Consider the following 14,551-nt stretch of genomic DNA (forward strand, 5'->3'; position numbering starts at 1 on the left):
TTGGAAGGATATCTTCATTGCTTTGTATCTAATAAATAGACACAATGGGTCCATTGGTTACCTCTAGCTAAATTGTGGTATAACAATTCCTTCCATACTGCAGCAAAAATGACCCCATTTATGGCACTGACATCATCCACTATCCATCACACCATATTTAAGAGAAAATTCTAAGGTCCAAGCAGTGGAACATCACATCGAGCATCAACAAAAAGTTCTCCAACTCTTAAAGGATGACCTCACTTTGGCACAGAATAGAATGAAACAACAGGAAGATCAACATCGCAGTGAAAGAACTTTTGATGTAGGTGACTGGGTATTCCTACAACTACAACCATATAAACAAATGTCCCTCAAGCAAGCTAAGAAGGATAATAAATTATCACCAAAGTATTATGGTCCATACAAGGTGTTGCAAAATATTGGTGCTATGGAATACAATTGGGAGCTTCTTGCAGCTTCCCGAGTGCACCCAGTTTTCCATGTTTCATGATTAAAGAAGGTTGTAGGTGACAAGATCCTAGTTCAAACAATATTGCCAGAACTTGATGAGGAAGGAAAAACCGTATTGGAACCTAAAGCAGTCACAGAAACAAGAACTCGACAGCTATGAAATCGATCAATTTTGGAGTATCTCATAAAGTGGAAGAAGTTACCTGTTGAATATTCCACATGGCAGGATGAGAATTTTATACAGAAACATCTAGAATTACTCAAGCGTTGAGGACAACACCTTTTTGAAGGAGAGAGGCATGCTAGGTCCCTATAATACTAGCGATTACCCCATTACGATTATCATTGTAGCCCTTATTGTTATTGTTCTACCCCGATTGCCCCCATATTGTTATTATTGTGACCCATAGAAGCCCACTATTATTATTTTTGTGCCCTTATATTATTATTGTTATGTCGGCTTTGATTATATTGTGACCCCTTAGACTCATATATAGAGAAAGGAGGTATTTTCGTTTGTATCATCCAAGAATTTTTCATTTGTGTAATGTAAAGGAGGTTGCCCCTTCGAAGAGGCTTATTTTGAAGACGTTTCTCTATCTTTTGTTCTATTTTCTATTTTGTGTGCTGGTTGCATAAGAGATAAATTCCTCTTATGGGAATGGGTACATTCCATCATATGAATGGGTATATTCTCCCTAGTTGAGAGGGGGATATAGGCACATCATTCTTGTCTTCACCTTGGAAGAAAGAATGGAGGATTAGGTAAGCGTCTGGAATCTAATACTATTTGAGAATGTGGCAGGGCATACAAGATAAGAGTAGTCGTAGAGGAACGTTATTCTTTGAGGATTGGAAATCCAATATAAGAATAGTCCTAGAAGGACATACCCTATGAACACTCGGATGGGGTATGTTCCTTGAGAGACAATGATGATGGTGTCTATAAGTTATTGATCTCGCCAACATTTTTCTCTGATATTTTTTATAGATAGAGTTGTTAGTCAAGGCCTTACTATGCGACAATGTTAGATGATATGATGCTAAAGAGATGGGTTACTAATCTGACTAAGATTCTTATGAGAATTCATCAGATTGAGAATGTCTAGGTACCTTTTATGGATTATGAATACCTCCCTAGTTAAGAGGGAGTGTTGAAATATGTCACTAGGTTTATTCTTCATAATGATATATGTAATCATGGTTTTATGTATTTGATGTAACAATAAAGATAAATTTATTATTCTTGATCTCAAGGCATGGGTTTCATGCTCAAGGAAATTTATTTTTAGGTCCAGCTCCCATTGTGAGCTCTGAGGGCTTGTCATTGAGTCAGCTAATCATTAGAGTCATTAACATTTATGGAAGATTGATTTATGCATGTTACATATTGTAATGAAAAAAATATTTGAGTCAAATAGAGTCAAAATACGCTCCAAGGAATTGTAAAATATGAAAATAACAAGTTGGCCTTATCAAGTAACAAGTCAGCCTAAAAGATAGTGACAAGTCATCCTTAAAGCATGAACAAGAATCCTATATATAAAAGGCAAGACAATCACATTTGTAGAGCATATACGAAGTAACAACAAGTTCAATAAAGGAAAAAAAAGGTTCAAAGGAAGAGTGAATAAGAGGAGATGAAACTAGTAGAAGAAATAGATATTTTAGATTTGTTTTTGGGTTGATATCTCTCACACTTGTGAGCCAAATTAGGGCATATACGTTGTAGGAAAGAATTAATTCCAGACATCAAGGAAGCTAAAATATTCCATATAAAGTATCTCTGTTGCAAGCTGAAATTATAAGAAGTGAAGTATAAGGCCATCAAATAAGAATCTCTCTCTAATCTGCCCTAGTCTCGTCACACGTGCGAGAATTGCAGGAGGTCGAAAGTTGCTGGAAGAAAGGGTCAAAATTACTGTCAAGGTTGTAGGTCTGAATTCTTGGTCAAAGGCAAAGAGGAAGCTACTCAAAGGAAAATTTGACTTAAGGAAAGGATTGGCTTTGTCTTGAAGGAGTTTTTGGTCAAGGCTCTAGGTCTTGGAATTTGTCAATTGAAGATTCTATAAGAAGAATAATTCTTGTGAATTTTCCTCTCAATTTGGAGAGATTTTGTGTTAGGCACCTATAATACTAGTGATTCCCCCATTACTATTGACATTGTATCCCTTATTGTTATTATTGTGCCCCTATTGTCCCCATATTGTTATTAGTATGCCCCATAGAAAACCATTATTGTTATTGTTGTGCCCTTATGTTATTACTGTTATGTCAGCGTCATTATATTATGACCCCTTAGACTCCTATATATAGAAGGGAGGTTTAGTCATTTGTATCATCCAAGAATTGTTCATTTGTGTAATGTAAAGGAGGTTTCCCTCTCAAAGAGGCTAAATGCTAAGGCGTTGATCTATCTTTTCTATCTTTTTGTGAGCTAGTTTCCTAACATTTGGTATTAGAGCTTTGGATTGTAGGGTTTCACTGCTCCAAACAAGCCATTGTGGAATTTTCGCTATAACTTTTTTCCTACGATATTTCAGAAGCTACAAAAAAAATCCATTTACGCTGAAATCAGTTTGAACTTCTGGTCTGAATGTCAGAGCTTGTCTCACTATATTTGCAGAGATATCATCTGAGGAAGTTAGGGTTGTTGTAGACTCCCGAATTACATTCCAAACAGGTGACCTGGGGAAAATAGTCATAACTTTTGTTTTGAGCATCAGATTGAAATTTCGTAAGCTGTTTCAGAAAGGTACTAAGGTCGAAATAGCGACACATGGCATGTCATACAATTTCACTCTATTGAACTAGTCTATAATCAGGTCACTGTGGGAGATTTGGTATAACTCTTGCTTGGAAAGTTCAATCTTGATCATACTTGCAGGGCTAGAAAGAGGACTCAAAGGGCTACCGCAAGACAAGATTTCAGATATTCGAGATCTGCAGTTACAGAGATACAACAGATTCAATATCAAGCTCTTACAAAGTGAAAAAAAGGTGTGTATTTTTATTTTTATTTTTCATAAGATTGGTTTGAAGCATTAGTTTGAAGGAATTCAAAGGGAATAGTGAAGAATTATTAGCATTAACTAATGCCCCAAATAAAGAAAATTAACATTTGGAACCAAATCAGTTTGTATGGTATCGATGGCTTTGCTCTCATAAACAAATTGTCACTTGGGCAATTTTTACAGAAGAAATGATAGCACATTATGAGGATACAAAAAGAAACACCTTTTTTTAGCCAATTGATAAATCTCAAACGAAAGGGTTCAATGATCGAGCACATTGAGGACTTCCAAAAATTGAACATAAGCGTAAAAGATATTCCAAAGGAGCATAGGATCGATGTGTTCATAGGGACTTTAAAGGATAATATCCAACATGAGGTTCGCCTTTGGGAGCCTGATCCATTGGAGAAGGCATTCAGGTTAGCAAGAAAAATGCAATTCAAAAATATGGCAACTAGGAAGCCTATCACTCACAACTGTAAAGATGAGAGTGTTGTTTCCCCTAGCCTTCCACAACCTGCAAGGTTGACACCACAAGAATTGGAAGAAAGAAGAGAAAAAGGGCCTTGTTACAGTTGTGATAGAAAATACACTAAAGGTCATAAGTATGCTGAGAAGAAATTATTCTACATAGATTGTGAAAAGGAGGAAGAAAAGGAAGAAGAAACACCAAAAGAAGAGAATATACTCCAGGAACAAACCCTAGATAAACAAGAAATGAATCCGACCATATCTTGTAATGCATTGGTTGGAATTACCACTCCTCAAACTATCAAGATAGAAGGACATATCAAGAAGAAAAAGGTAATAATGTTGATTGATTTGGGAAGTACCCATAATTTTATTCATTGTAAGATAGAAAAGGAATTGAATTGCCTCCTATATCTAGCACCAGAGTGTCAAGTGTTGTTTTAAAGTGGAGGAACCATAAATTGCTCTAGAACGTGCCATAATATCAAGATATCCATGGAACAATATGTATTGAATAGCCCAATGATTTCCATTCCAATGGGTGGTGTTGATGTTGTATTAGGAGTCCAATGGCTACAATCCTTGGGTACAATAGCTTTTAATTTTCAAGAAATTTTCATGAAATTTTGTGCGGAAGGAAAGGAAGTTGAATTAAGGGGTATTACAGGGAAACCGGGAAAGATAATTAGCTCTAATGGTATTACAAAGATTCTAAAGAAGGAATAATGAGGTGTAATTACATAATTATGTTCACTAGAAATTCCCACATCGAAACCATCTATTTCTCCAGATCTCTAAAAAGTTTTTGACAATCATTCCAAGGTATTTGAGACTCCCAAATGTCTCCCACCTATTCATGATCATGATCATGCTATTCTTTGATTCCAGGAAGTTTTGCTCCGAACATCAGGCCGTACAAATACCCCTATGCCCAAAAGAGTGAAATTGAATGTATGGTTGCAGAAATGATAGAGGCTGGTATAATTCAACCTACTCAAAGTTCTTTCTCTCCTCCAGTATTATTGGTGCACAAGAAGGATGGATCATGGCGCATGTATCCAGATTAGAGGGAGTTGAACAAGCTCACTATTAAAGATAAAATTCCCATTCTTGTCATTTATGAATTATTGGATGAATTGTATGGATCAATTTATTTCACCAAGTTGGATCTTTGTTCAGGATAACATAAAATCAGAATGAACACTGAAGACATTCTAAAAACGGCATTTAGAACTCATGAGGGTCATTATGAATTTTTGGTCATGCCCTTTGGCCTTACCAATGCACCTTCTACATTTAAAGTTTTGATGAATTCCATTTTCAAACCCTTCCTTAGAAAATTTGTGTTAGTATTTTTTGATGATATACTAATCTACATCAAGTCTGGGAAGGATCATGTTGAACATGTTGATAGGGTGCTCAAACTATTGGAGGAAAAACAATTATATGCAAAAAGCTCCAAATGTTTCTTTGGAGTATAAGAGGTGGAATATCCGGGTCATATTGTATCTCATGAAGGTGTTAAGGTAGACCCTAGAAAAATTAAAGCCATTAAGGAATGGAAAATCCCCACATCCATAAAGCATCTATGAGGATTTCTTGGGTTGACATGGTATTATCACAAGTTTGTTAAGAATTATGGGAGAATAGCAACACCTCTAACAGCATTATTGAAGAAGGATGCATTTTCATGGACTGCAGAAGCAACAAAGGCCTTCAAACATCTTAAAGAGGCAATGTGTCAAGCATCGGTCTTAGCTACAACGGACTTCGCAAAAGCCTTTATTGTGGAATGTGATGCTTCAGGAAATGGAATTGGTGATGTTTTAATGCAAGATGAAAGACACATTGTTTTTGAAAGTCGTCCAATGAAGGGAAAGTATTTACACAAAGCTATTTATGAGAAGGAAATTTTGGAAATACTACATGCACTTAAGGAATGGCGACCCTACCTAATGGGAAGACACTTCAAGGTAAAAACGGATCATGATAATCTTAAATACTTTTTAGAACAAAGATTATCCTCTGAAAAGAAACAAAAAAGGGTCACAAAGATGTTGGGTTATGACTTTGAAATCATATAAAAAAAGGGAAGCAAAATGTTGTAGCAGATGCACTCTCAAGAAAGGATGAGGTTGTGGAAGCATTGGTGTGCACCATTTCTATTATCCAACCAGATTGGATAAACAAGGCAAGGGAGGAGTGGAAGAATGACGAAGAAGTGTGGGCACTCATTCGAAAGATACAACAAAATCCTAGTACATCTGATACATTTAGCTGGAAACATGATTCTTTATGGTACAAAGATCGCTTATACCTATGTAAGAATTCCAAACTCAAACAAAAGATACTTATGGAATTGCACACTTCTCCCTTAGGAGGGCACCCAAGATTTTTAAAAACTTACCACAGGGTTAAGGAATTTTTTGGGGATGGCCTTAAATCGGATATTCAAAAGTTTGTGGTGGAATTTTTGGTTTTCCAACAAACTAAAGTTGAAACAATTAAAAGCGCAGGTCTATTACAACCTTTATCCATTCCAAGCCAACGTTGGGAGGAGGTTTCAATGGATTTTATCACATGTTTACCCAAGTACAAAGGAAAGAGTCTCATCATGGTGATAATTGAGAGACTTACCAAGTATGCACACTTTTGTGCATTATCACATCCATTTAAAGCCATTATAATTTCTACTATGGAATCAAATCAAAAGCCACATGGAAACCCAAAGATTATTGTAAGTGACAGAGATCCCATTTTCATTGGAAATTTTTGGACATAATTTTTTTCTTGTCTCGGTACTCAGTTAGCTCATAGCTCATCTTATCATCCTAAATCTAATGGTAAAGCTGAGATAGCAAACAAATGTTTGGAAGGATATCTTCGTTGTTTTGTATCTAATAAATAGACACAATGGATTAAATGGTTGCCTCTGGCTAAATGGTGGTATAACACTTCCTTCCATACTACAATAAAAATGACCCCATTTATGGCACTTTATGGATATCATCCACCATCCATCACATCATATTTAAGAGAAAAATCTAAGCTTCAAGAAGTTGAACATCACATCGAGCATTAACAACAAGTTCTCCAACTCTAAAAGGATAACCTCATGTTGGCTCAGAATAGAATGAAAAAACAGACAGATCAACATCCCAACAAAAGAAGTTTTGATGTAGGTGACTCGATATTCCAACAGCTACAACCATATAAACAAATGTCCCTCAAGCAAGCTAAGAAGGATAATAAATTATCACCAAAGTATTATGGTTTGTACAAGGTGTTGCAAAAGATTGGTACTATGGCATACAAATTGGAGCTTCCTGCATCTTCCCGAGTGCACCCAGTTTTCCATGTTTCATGTTTAAAGAAGCTTATATGTGACAAGCTCCCAGTTCAAACAATATTTCCAGTACTTGACGATGAGGAAAAATCATATTGGAACCAGAAGTAGTCACAGAAACAAGAACTCGACATCTATGGAATCGATCAATTTCAGAGTATCTCATCAAGTGGAAGAACTTATCCGCTGAAGATTCCACATGGGAGGATGAAAATTTTATATAGAAGCATCTAGAACTACTGAAGCGTTAAGGACAATGTTTTTTGGTAGGAGAGTGGCATGTTAGGCCCCTATAATACTAGTGATTCGCCCATTATTAGTGTCATTGTATCCCTTATTGTCACTATCGTGTCCCTATTGTCCCCATATTTTTATTAGTATGCCCCACAAAAACCCACTATTGTTATTTTTTTGCCCTTATGTTATTACTGTTATGTCAGCTTGATTATACTGTCACCCCTTAGACTCCTATATATAGAAGGTAGGTTTAGTAATTTGTATCATCCAAGAATTGTTCATTTGTGTAATGTAAAGGAGGTTTCCCCCTGAAAGAGGCTGAATTCTAAAGCGTTGATCTATCTTTTCTATCTTTTTGTGAGTTGGTTTCCTAACATTTTGACCCTAGCTAATCTTCTATATCTTGTGCCCTTTGTCTTATTTTTCTTTGTTATTTCGTATTTGTTTGATGAAGAAAAACTCTAATAGTAATATAAACAATAAGAAGCTAATTAAGTGATGTAAAAATACATCAGAAATAGTTATAATCTAGCAACATAAATCATTCTATGTTGTTGCCCCTAGATTTGTCAACATAAAGGATAGTCTCTTAGAACATCATTTCATTATCATTGAATAATATGTTCTTGTAGAAGTTATTATCTAGATCTACATTATTTGTTCTTGTAAACCCTAGCTAAGAAGAGAGAGATTATTTCATTGGCATCAAATACATAGAGTAGAGAAAATTGACCGATGAAACACAATAGGGTATTTTAGATGGAGAATGATAAGAGAGGATCATAGGGGTCGGAAAGTGAAGGTTTGTAGACATGTTTTTGTCTGTTGTGTGGTAAATGTAGTTTCATATTAGAGGTTTGAGCCATTGATCAAAGGAAGTGTTGTTCACTAAAGGGGCTGCCAAATCTAGCTATGGTTGCAAGGGTTTGAAGGTAGATCAGAGAAACTTGCAATTAGTATTGATCAAATCAATTCTCTAATTTATTTTGGTATTGGCCTTAGTTTTCACCATTTTCTCTTAAATTTTCCAAGCTTGTTATTTAAATTTTGGATAAATATAGCCAGATTTTTGGCAAACATTTTTTTGTTTTGGAAGTGGATACGTGTGATCAAATTGGAGGTGCCTTGAGCAAGATTTACATTCTAGGCATTATATCTAATTATTATTATACATAGTTAGTGATGAAGTTAAATGGAATGATATCTAGTAGATGAGATCAACATTGGGTGGGAACCTTGATAACCAATCATATTTTTTCTATGCGATCTTGTTTTGGGAACATGATTAGGCTAATGTTGATGTTTATGTGAATCATTGAAATACTTGTAACAAAAATGAAATGATGTTATGTTGTAGGTGGTAGGTTTCATTCCCCATGCAAGTTCCATTCACATAGGTAATGATGCAAAATGTAGCCTTAAGTAGGTTTTTATGATATAGGCTCTATTATTCAAGAATATTTGTTGTAGTGTGGTAGGGCATAGTGTTCTCCCCTTTATGGAGGTAGGAGGGTGGTAAGTGCATGCTAACATGACGTAATTAAAGGCATTGAATCTTTGATTAAGTGATAAATGTGTGAAGTAATATTAGAATGTTAAGGGTTTGGCACCACGTTAGGGTTAAGAAATAACCTAAGCTGAACCAAATAAGTAAAAATATTTACTAGAGAATAGAAGTGTATAGTAATTAACATCCATATATCTCCATAGATTAATTTATTTCCATATAAATATCTTTTATCACATTTTTTTCTTTAAAAATAAAATATCTAATAATCCTAAAGAAAAAAAAATATTGAATTAAGAACATGAGTAAAACTAAAACCATAATTCAACCCATATAAATTAAATAATAAAATCAACATAAATAAATAAATAAATTAGCAAAAAATATTGAAATTTTATTATTACACTTTCATAAATATAGAAAGGCTTTATATCTAATTTATCATAAACCTATCATTAGAATAGGTAATAGGTTTATCACGATTACGAATGTTTGTTATAATGTAGCCACAAAAAACCCTCGATGAAATTCGGAACATCATTGAGACTATAACCACAAATCAACACACAGAAATTGGATAGTAAAATCAATATTAAAAGTATATTTTTAAATAGTTATAAACACGGATAAAGAACGAAGGTTCGAATATTATAATTAATCCTTCATATATTTAGGGAAAACATTATATCTAATTTTATCTTGGACCTATTTTTTTTTTAATAGAGCCTTGTTAGGCCGATAGGCCTTCCTTTGAAACAAACTTTCGTCGTCCCTTTGTTCCTCGGGCTGACACGTGGAGAGTTCTGCAATCGCGTTATGGGCTGACACGTGGAGAGTTCTTTACCGGCCGTTACAAGTCGCAGTGTTATGCTTATTCCCTTGCGTGGGTACCTTCATTTTCCAATGCTCGTTTCCGGTTAAATGCGGTGCCTCGAGCGCATAAGTTCGTGAGTGCGAGACGTCGCGGGATCAAAATTGCTTACGGGACGACGCCTTCAAAGGGCGGTGGTGCTGAGGTCGGATCCCCCGAAGAACAAGAAGACACAGAAGAGGTCTTCGGCTGGTGTTGCCATGGAAGGATTCAGATCGCGTGGGGCACCCATGGCTTGTGTTGCAAAATATCAGCGTCCTCCTCATATGCTCGACGAAAACCCGAGGAAGCGCCACAAGTTAACATCATCGTGGGACGTCCTTCCGTCACAGCTTCAGGTTAGTTTTCTATTTTTGAATATCTTGATCTGTAACTGGTTTTCTTTCAGATCTACTTGTTAGCATTTAGAGCACGGGGTTTCCACTACCCTGACATTCAAGCGTTCATGAAATACGTTTAAAGGGTTTTTCATCCTTCTGGGAAATGAAGAAATGGGTTTGTCTGTAGGTCCAGCCAACACTAGTATTTACTGGGAAAATTTCTGGTATCGGAAGTAGAGATGAAGGAGAGAACGCCCCTTTGATAGGTGGGGCAGAACCCTCCACCTCCGGTTCAGACAATAGTCGGTCTACCTCTTCCAATATAAAGCCCAAAGAAGAGGGCTTCCGCACTGGCTCACCACCATGGCGCAGTGATGACAAGGATGGCCACTACATGTTCGAACTTGGAGAGAATTTGACGCCTCGATGTAAGAATACGTATTTCGTAACGGTGTTGCTCGTTTTGTTTGTGATGGGTTTTGCCTTTTGGAGTCTTTAGATCTAAAGGAGGGTTCTGCTGTTGATATTAAAACTTTGTTTATAAATAGCCTTCTTACCTGATCTACTCTAAATCTTGTCAAAATATCCTGTTGTTTTGCAGACAAAATACTCAGTAAAATGGGTGAAGGTAAGCATTTAGGAATCCAGATTTCTTGTTTTTTTTTTGTTATTATTCAACATGTCACATGGGTTTCCTAGGTGAGTGAAAAGTGGGGTGTTAGTTATTGTTCGTCCAGGAGTTCAGATCTCCAAAGATGTGACTTGTTCTCACATCATGTGTCATGCCTGTTAAGTTGGGCTTGGCTTGTCATGCCTGGTAAGTCGGGCTAGTGTTGTCATGCCTGGTAAATCGGGCTGGTGTTGTCATGCCCATAAAGTGTGACATCAAATCCCACCTCTTGATAGGCGTTAGATGGCTGGGACATTAAGAGTTACAAGGTTCAACATGTAGATGCATTTTTTGTTAGATGGATGGGATATCAAGAGTCTTAAGCGGCAATTATTTTAGTTTATTTAGTTTCTCCAACGTGTATATGTTTTTTTAGATTCTTGAACATGAGATGGATGGATTTTATCGTGATGGAATCATGACCAATGTTTACAGGAACATTTGGTCAAGTGTTGGAATGTTGGGATCGAAAATCAAAGGATCTTGTTGCCATAAAAATTGTCCGTGGATTACAGAAGTACCGAGAGGCAGCAATGATAGAAGTCGATGTACTTCGTAAATTCGGCAAATATGACAGGAATGGCACCCGGTATGACAGTAGTTTTTTTCTTTTTCTTGATGCTTGACTTCGCTGTCTTAGTTCTACTTGCATAATTTAATAGATGGGCATGTTGGGTAACATACTAGGATGATTCCTTGATTTAGACATTTTTAGAACTTGGAAACGGTTCCCTGAGATGTATGCCCTTTCCCAATACAGCTGTGTGCAGATGCGCGAATGGTTTGACTACCGGAATCACACTTGCATAGTCAGTATTCTGTAGTAGTTTATATCTCCGTTTATTTTTTTCCTTAGCGCCCAAGACTATTCTCTGTTATGTATATGGTTGTTAGTGTGTTTAAGATTGTTGATGGATGCAAAAACAGGTCTTTGAGAAGATTGGCCCAAGCTTATATGATTTCCTACGCAAAAACAGTTACAGCCCATTTCCCATTGATCTTGTATGGGAGGTTGGAAGGCAACTGTTGGAATCTGTAGCATGTGTGTAGACGATACTCGCACTTATATCTTTGCATTTGCAGTGCGAGGGCTTAAACATATAGTTTAATGTTATAGTGAATGACTGTCTGCTGCCATTAACTAGATTGCTTAGTTGGTCATGATATATCACAATTTATAACAGTGGACTGGGCCTTTACAAGGGCACTAACAACATTATCCAGGATTTTCTTCTCCTAATATTACCAATGATCTGTGGCAGATATGCATGAGTTGAAACTCATTCACACGGATTTAAAGCCTGAAAATACACTTTTTGTTTCTTCAGATTCTGTGAAGGTTCCAGATTGCAAGGTTAGATTGCTGGTGTGTTGTTTGCGATTGAGATTGCAATAGTTGGCATAATAATATCATTTGATAATACTGCTTTGTATTGCAGTAAATATTGACTCCGGCAAAAAGCTAGAATCAAATAATATAATCTATATGTTAATATTCTATAGCACCTTTCTAGCTGGTCACGTATCATATTATCGATTTTTGGGCCACAAAGATTTGGTATACCGTGCAGTGTCTACGGTGTGTTTGAGGTGAAATGAGCCCTCGTACACGAGAACGTGTACAGGAGAGGGTTGAAAATTGCAGATATATTGCATACAATTGAGTAGGCATGTGGCAGTTGTTCGGTTGTCTATTTGTGAATCTTAGATCGTATTTGGGGCGGAATTCCTGTGAATTATTGTACACGCTGCACATATGGAAATTCCTTCTCAGCGTCTAAAATGGTTGAGCAGAAAGCTTTGTAGTGTTCTTCTGGTGTTTTGAGATGATATTTTCCTTGCATCAGAAAACTTTGTACATTAAAGGCTGTTGAAAATGCAGATGTATAATAGTAAATAATCTTCGAAAAAATACCTTTGGATCGTATCATTATGTTCAATTTCAGCCATTCAACATGATTAAAGTAAATAAGTGAACTGCCTACTTTTTCTATGAGGGTCAAAGTCATCAACGTGATTAAAGTAAATAAGTGAACTGCCTACTTTTTCTATGAGGGTCAAAGTCATCAACATGATTAAAGTAAATAAGTGAACTGCGTACTTTTTCTATGAAGGTCAAAGTCATCTCTGTTAGTTTGGCATTTCGTTTTATTTATTTTTAAACACTAGTGAAAATATATTTCTATTAATTCAAATTTGCATAGCATCCCAAAATTGAAACTTTTTTTCCCATTATGTCTATACGCATGAAAGTGCCAAAAAATAATTGCAAAATAAAATGGCATTTAGTTTTTTTTTTTATTAATTTAAATTTTCATATCATCTCAAAATTGAAGTTTTTTTGGGTTGTGGTTTTTTTTTAATCGTTGACATAAGACAATTTGAATTAACATGATCCATAGAAAGATCATTAAGTTTTAAAAAACTTAGATGACCTTACACTTATGCAGAGCAGCAAAGGTTCCTTCTCCTTTGGTAGTTATCAAAAAGGAAACAAATGGCTAAAATTTCTCAACGCCTTTATCCTTTTGTAGAGAGGACAATGAAATTGTGCTTATTCAATGTAGGTTTCGATAAAAGGCCCGTATCAATTCAGCATTCCAGTGTTTCAATGAGATAATACGCCATAATCAAAGAGAAGATCCACAAGGAGAGACGGTTAAGAAATCATGGCTTCAACTAGACACAATGTTGTGAAAAGTCAAAGACGATAATGGACCCTTGGGCTGAGATTTGATTTATTTTTATAGTTGACATAAGACAATTTGAATTAATATGATCCATAGAAAGATCATTAATTTTCAGAAATGGTTCACATAAGAAGATAACCAAAAGTTCCTTCTCTTCCAGTGGCTACCAAGAAGGAAAACTATAGAAAAATTCAACAACTCTAATTTAATAATCCTATCGGCCTCTCTTTATACCTTTTGGGACAATTGCTAGTTTACTATGTTGTAAAAGTCGGAGTGGCCAAGGATATAGGTTGACATCGTCGGTGTGGTTGCTTTAGTGGTCAATTATTTGTGTGTCAAATCATGTTTATTTCTAACGCTGCTAGCGCTCCTTACATTATAACGATAAGAAATTATAGACATGTGCAGAGATAGAGCAAGGGGCAACTAATATATTTTGAGCTATTGACATATTAATGTGGGGCTGTAGCATATGATACGCGGTAAGATTATGTATTTCCTATAATCTAATTAGTATATACCATAGTTACGGTCAAAGAAATTTGAATATACATGATTTTTTTTAGTTTCTCTAAATTATTATAAAAAAAATGATTCGTTTTCTGATATTTAATTATTATTTGTTAAAAATTTGTTAAAAATTTTTGCTAGATAAAAGTAATTGAGTCTAAATGCTTATTCTTTTTACAACACAGTGTGAGGGGATATGTAAGTTTTTCTATCTTTGTCAAGTTGATGTGTGTTACTTTATAAAAATAAAAACGAAAAATTATGCTTTAGGAAGAAAAATAATATGGACTATAATAAAAAATGAATAAGTTGTAAAGTGTTTAGAAGTAAAAAAAAAAATGTGAGTAAAATGTTTAGCCCTTATAGTTTTAAAAAAATATTTCAACAAGAGATTTAGATAAATTATTTGAAGATCTGTGTTAGCTAATTTATGTTGATGTCAACTTCATATATATATAT

General features: G+C 35.5%; 1 protein-coding gene across 3 annotated transcripts; it reads left to right on the forward strand.

Moving 5' to 3' along the window:
- Positions 1-9,924: 9,924 nt before the first annotated feature.
- On the forward strand, positions 9,925-13,519 carry LOC149164927 (serine/threonine-protein kinase AFC2-like). 3 transcript variants are annotated; one of them, XM_089432196.1, is made up of 8 exons: positions 9,925-10,237; positions 10,407-10,647; positions 10,821-10,847; positions 11,325-11,478; positions 11,650-11,698; positions 11,817-11,931; positions 12,152-12,243; positions 12,329-12,603. In XM_089432196.1, the coding sequence occupies exons 1-8, from the start codon at positions 10,100-10,102 to the stop codon at positions 12,329-12,331; spliced, it is 819 nt and encodes a 272-aa protein (XP_089288322.1). In that variant the 5' UTR covers positions 9,925-10,099; the 3' UTR covers positions 12,332-12,603. The 3 variants fall into 3 exon arrangements, with proteins under 3 accessions (XP_089288322.1, XP_089288320.1, XP_089288323.1); XM_089432194.1 differs by having other exon boundaries at positions 12,152-12,603; XM_089432197.1 differs by lacking the exons at positions 11,817-11,931; positions 12,152-12,243; positions 12,329-12,603 and adding an exon at positions 13,457-13,519 and having other exon boundaries at positions 9,927-10,237.
- Positions 13,520-14,551: the final 1,032 nt, after the last annotated feature.

The sequence above is a fragment of the Pinus tabuliformis genome, chromosome 5_1 (genome assembly GCF_031772625.1).
Source record: "Pinus tabuliformis cultivar Carrire ecotype Pingquan chromosome 5_1, CPIR1, whole genome shotgun sequence".
In the NCBI taxonomy this organism is placed as follows: Eukaryota; Viridiplantae; Streptophyta; class Pinopsida; order Pinales; family Pinaceae; genus Pinus; species Pinus tabuliformis.

Excerpts from the sequence above, each read along its gene's own strand:
- LOC149164927 (XM_089432194.1), top strand. The coding sequence starts at position 10,100 with ATGGAAGGATTCAGATCGCGTGGGGCACCCATGGCTTGTGTTGCAAAA. Across the intron at positions 10,238-10,406 it reads TCCTTCCGTCACAGCTTCAG|GTCCAGCCAACACTAGTATT; the intron begins GTTAGTTTTCTA and ends GTTTGTCTGTAG. Across the intron at positions 10,648-10,820 it reads AGAGAATTTGACGCCTCGAT|ACAAAATACTCAGTAAAATG; the intron begins GTAAGAATACGT and ends GTTGTTTTGCAG.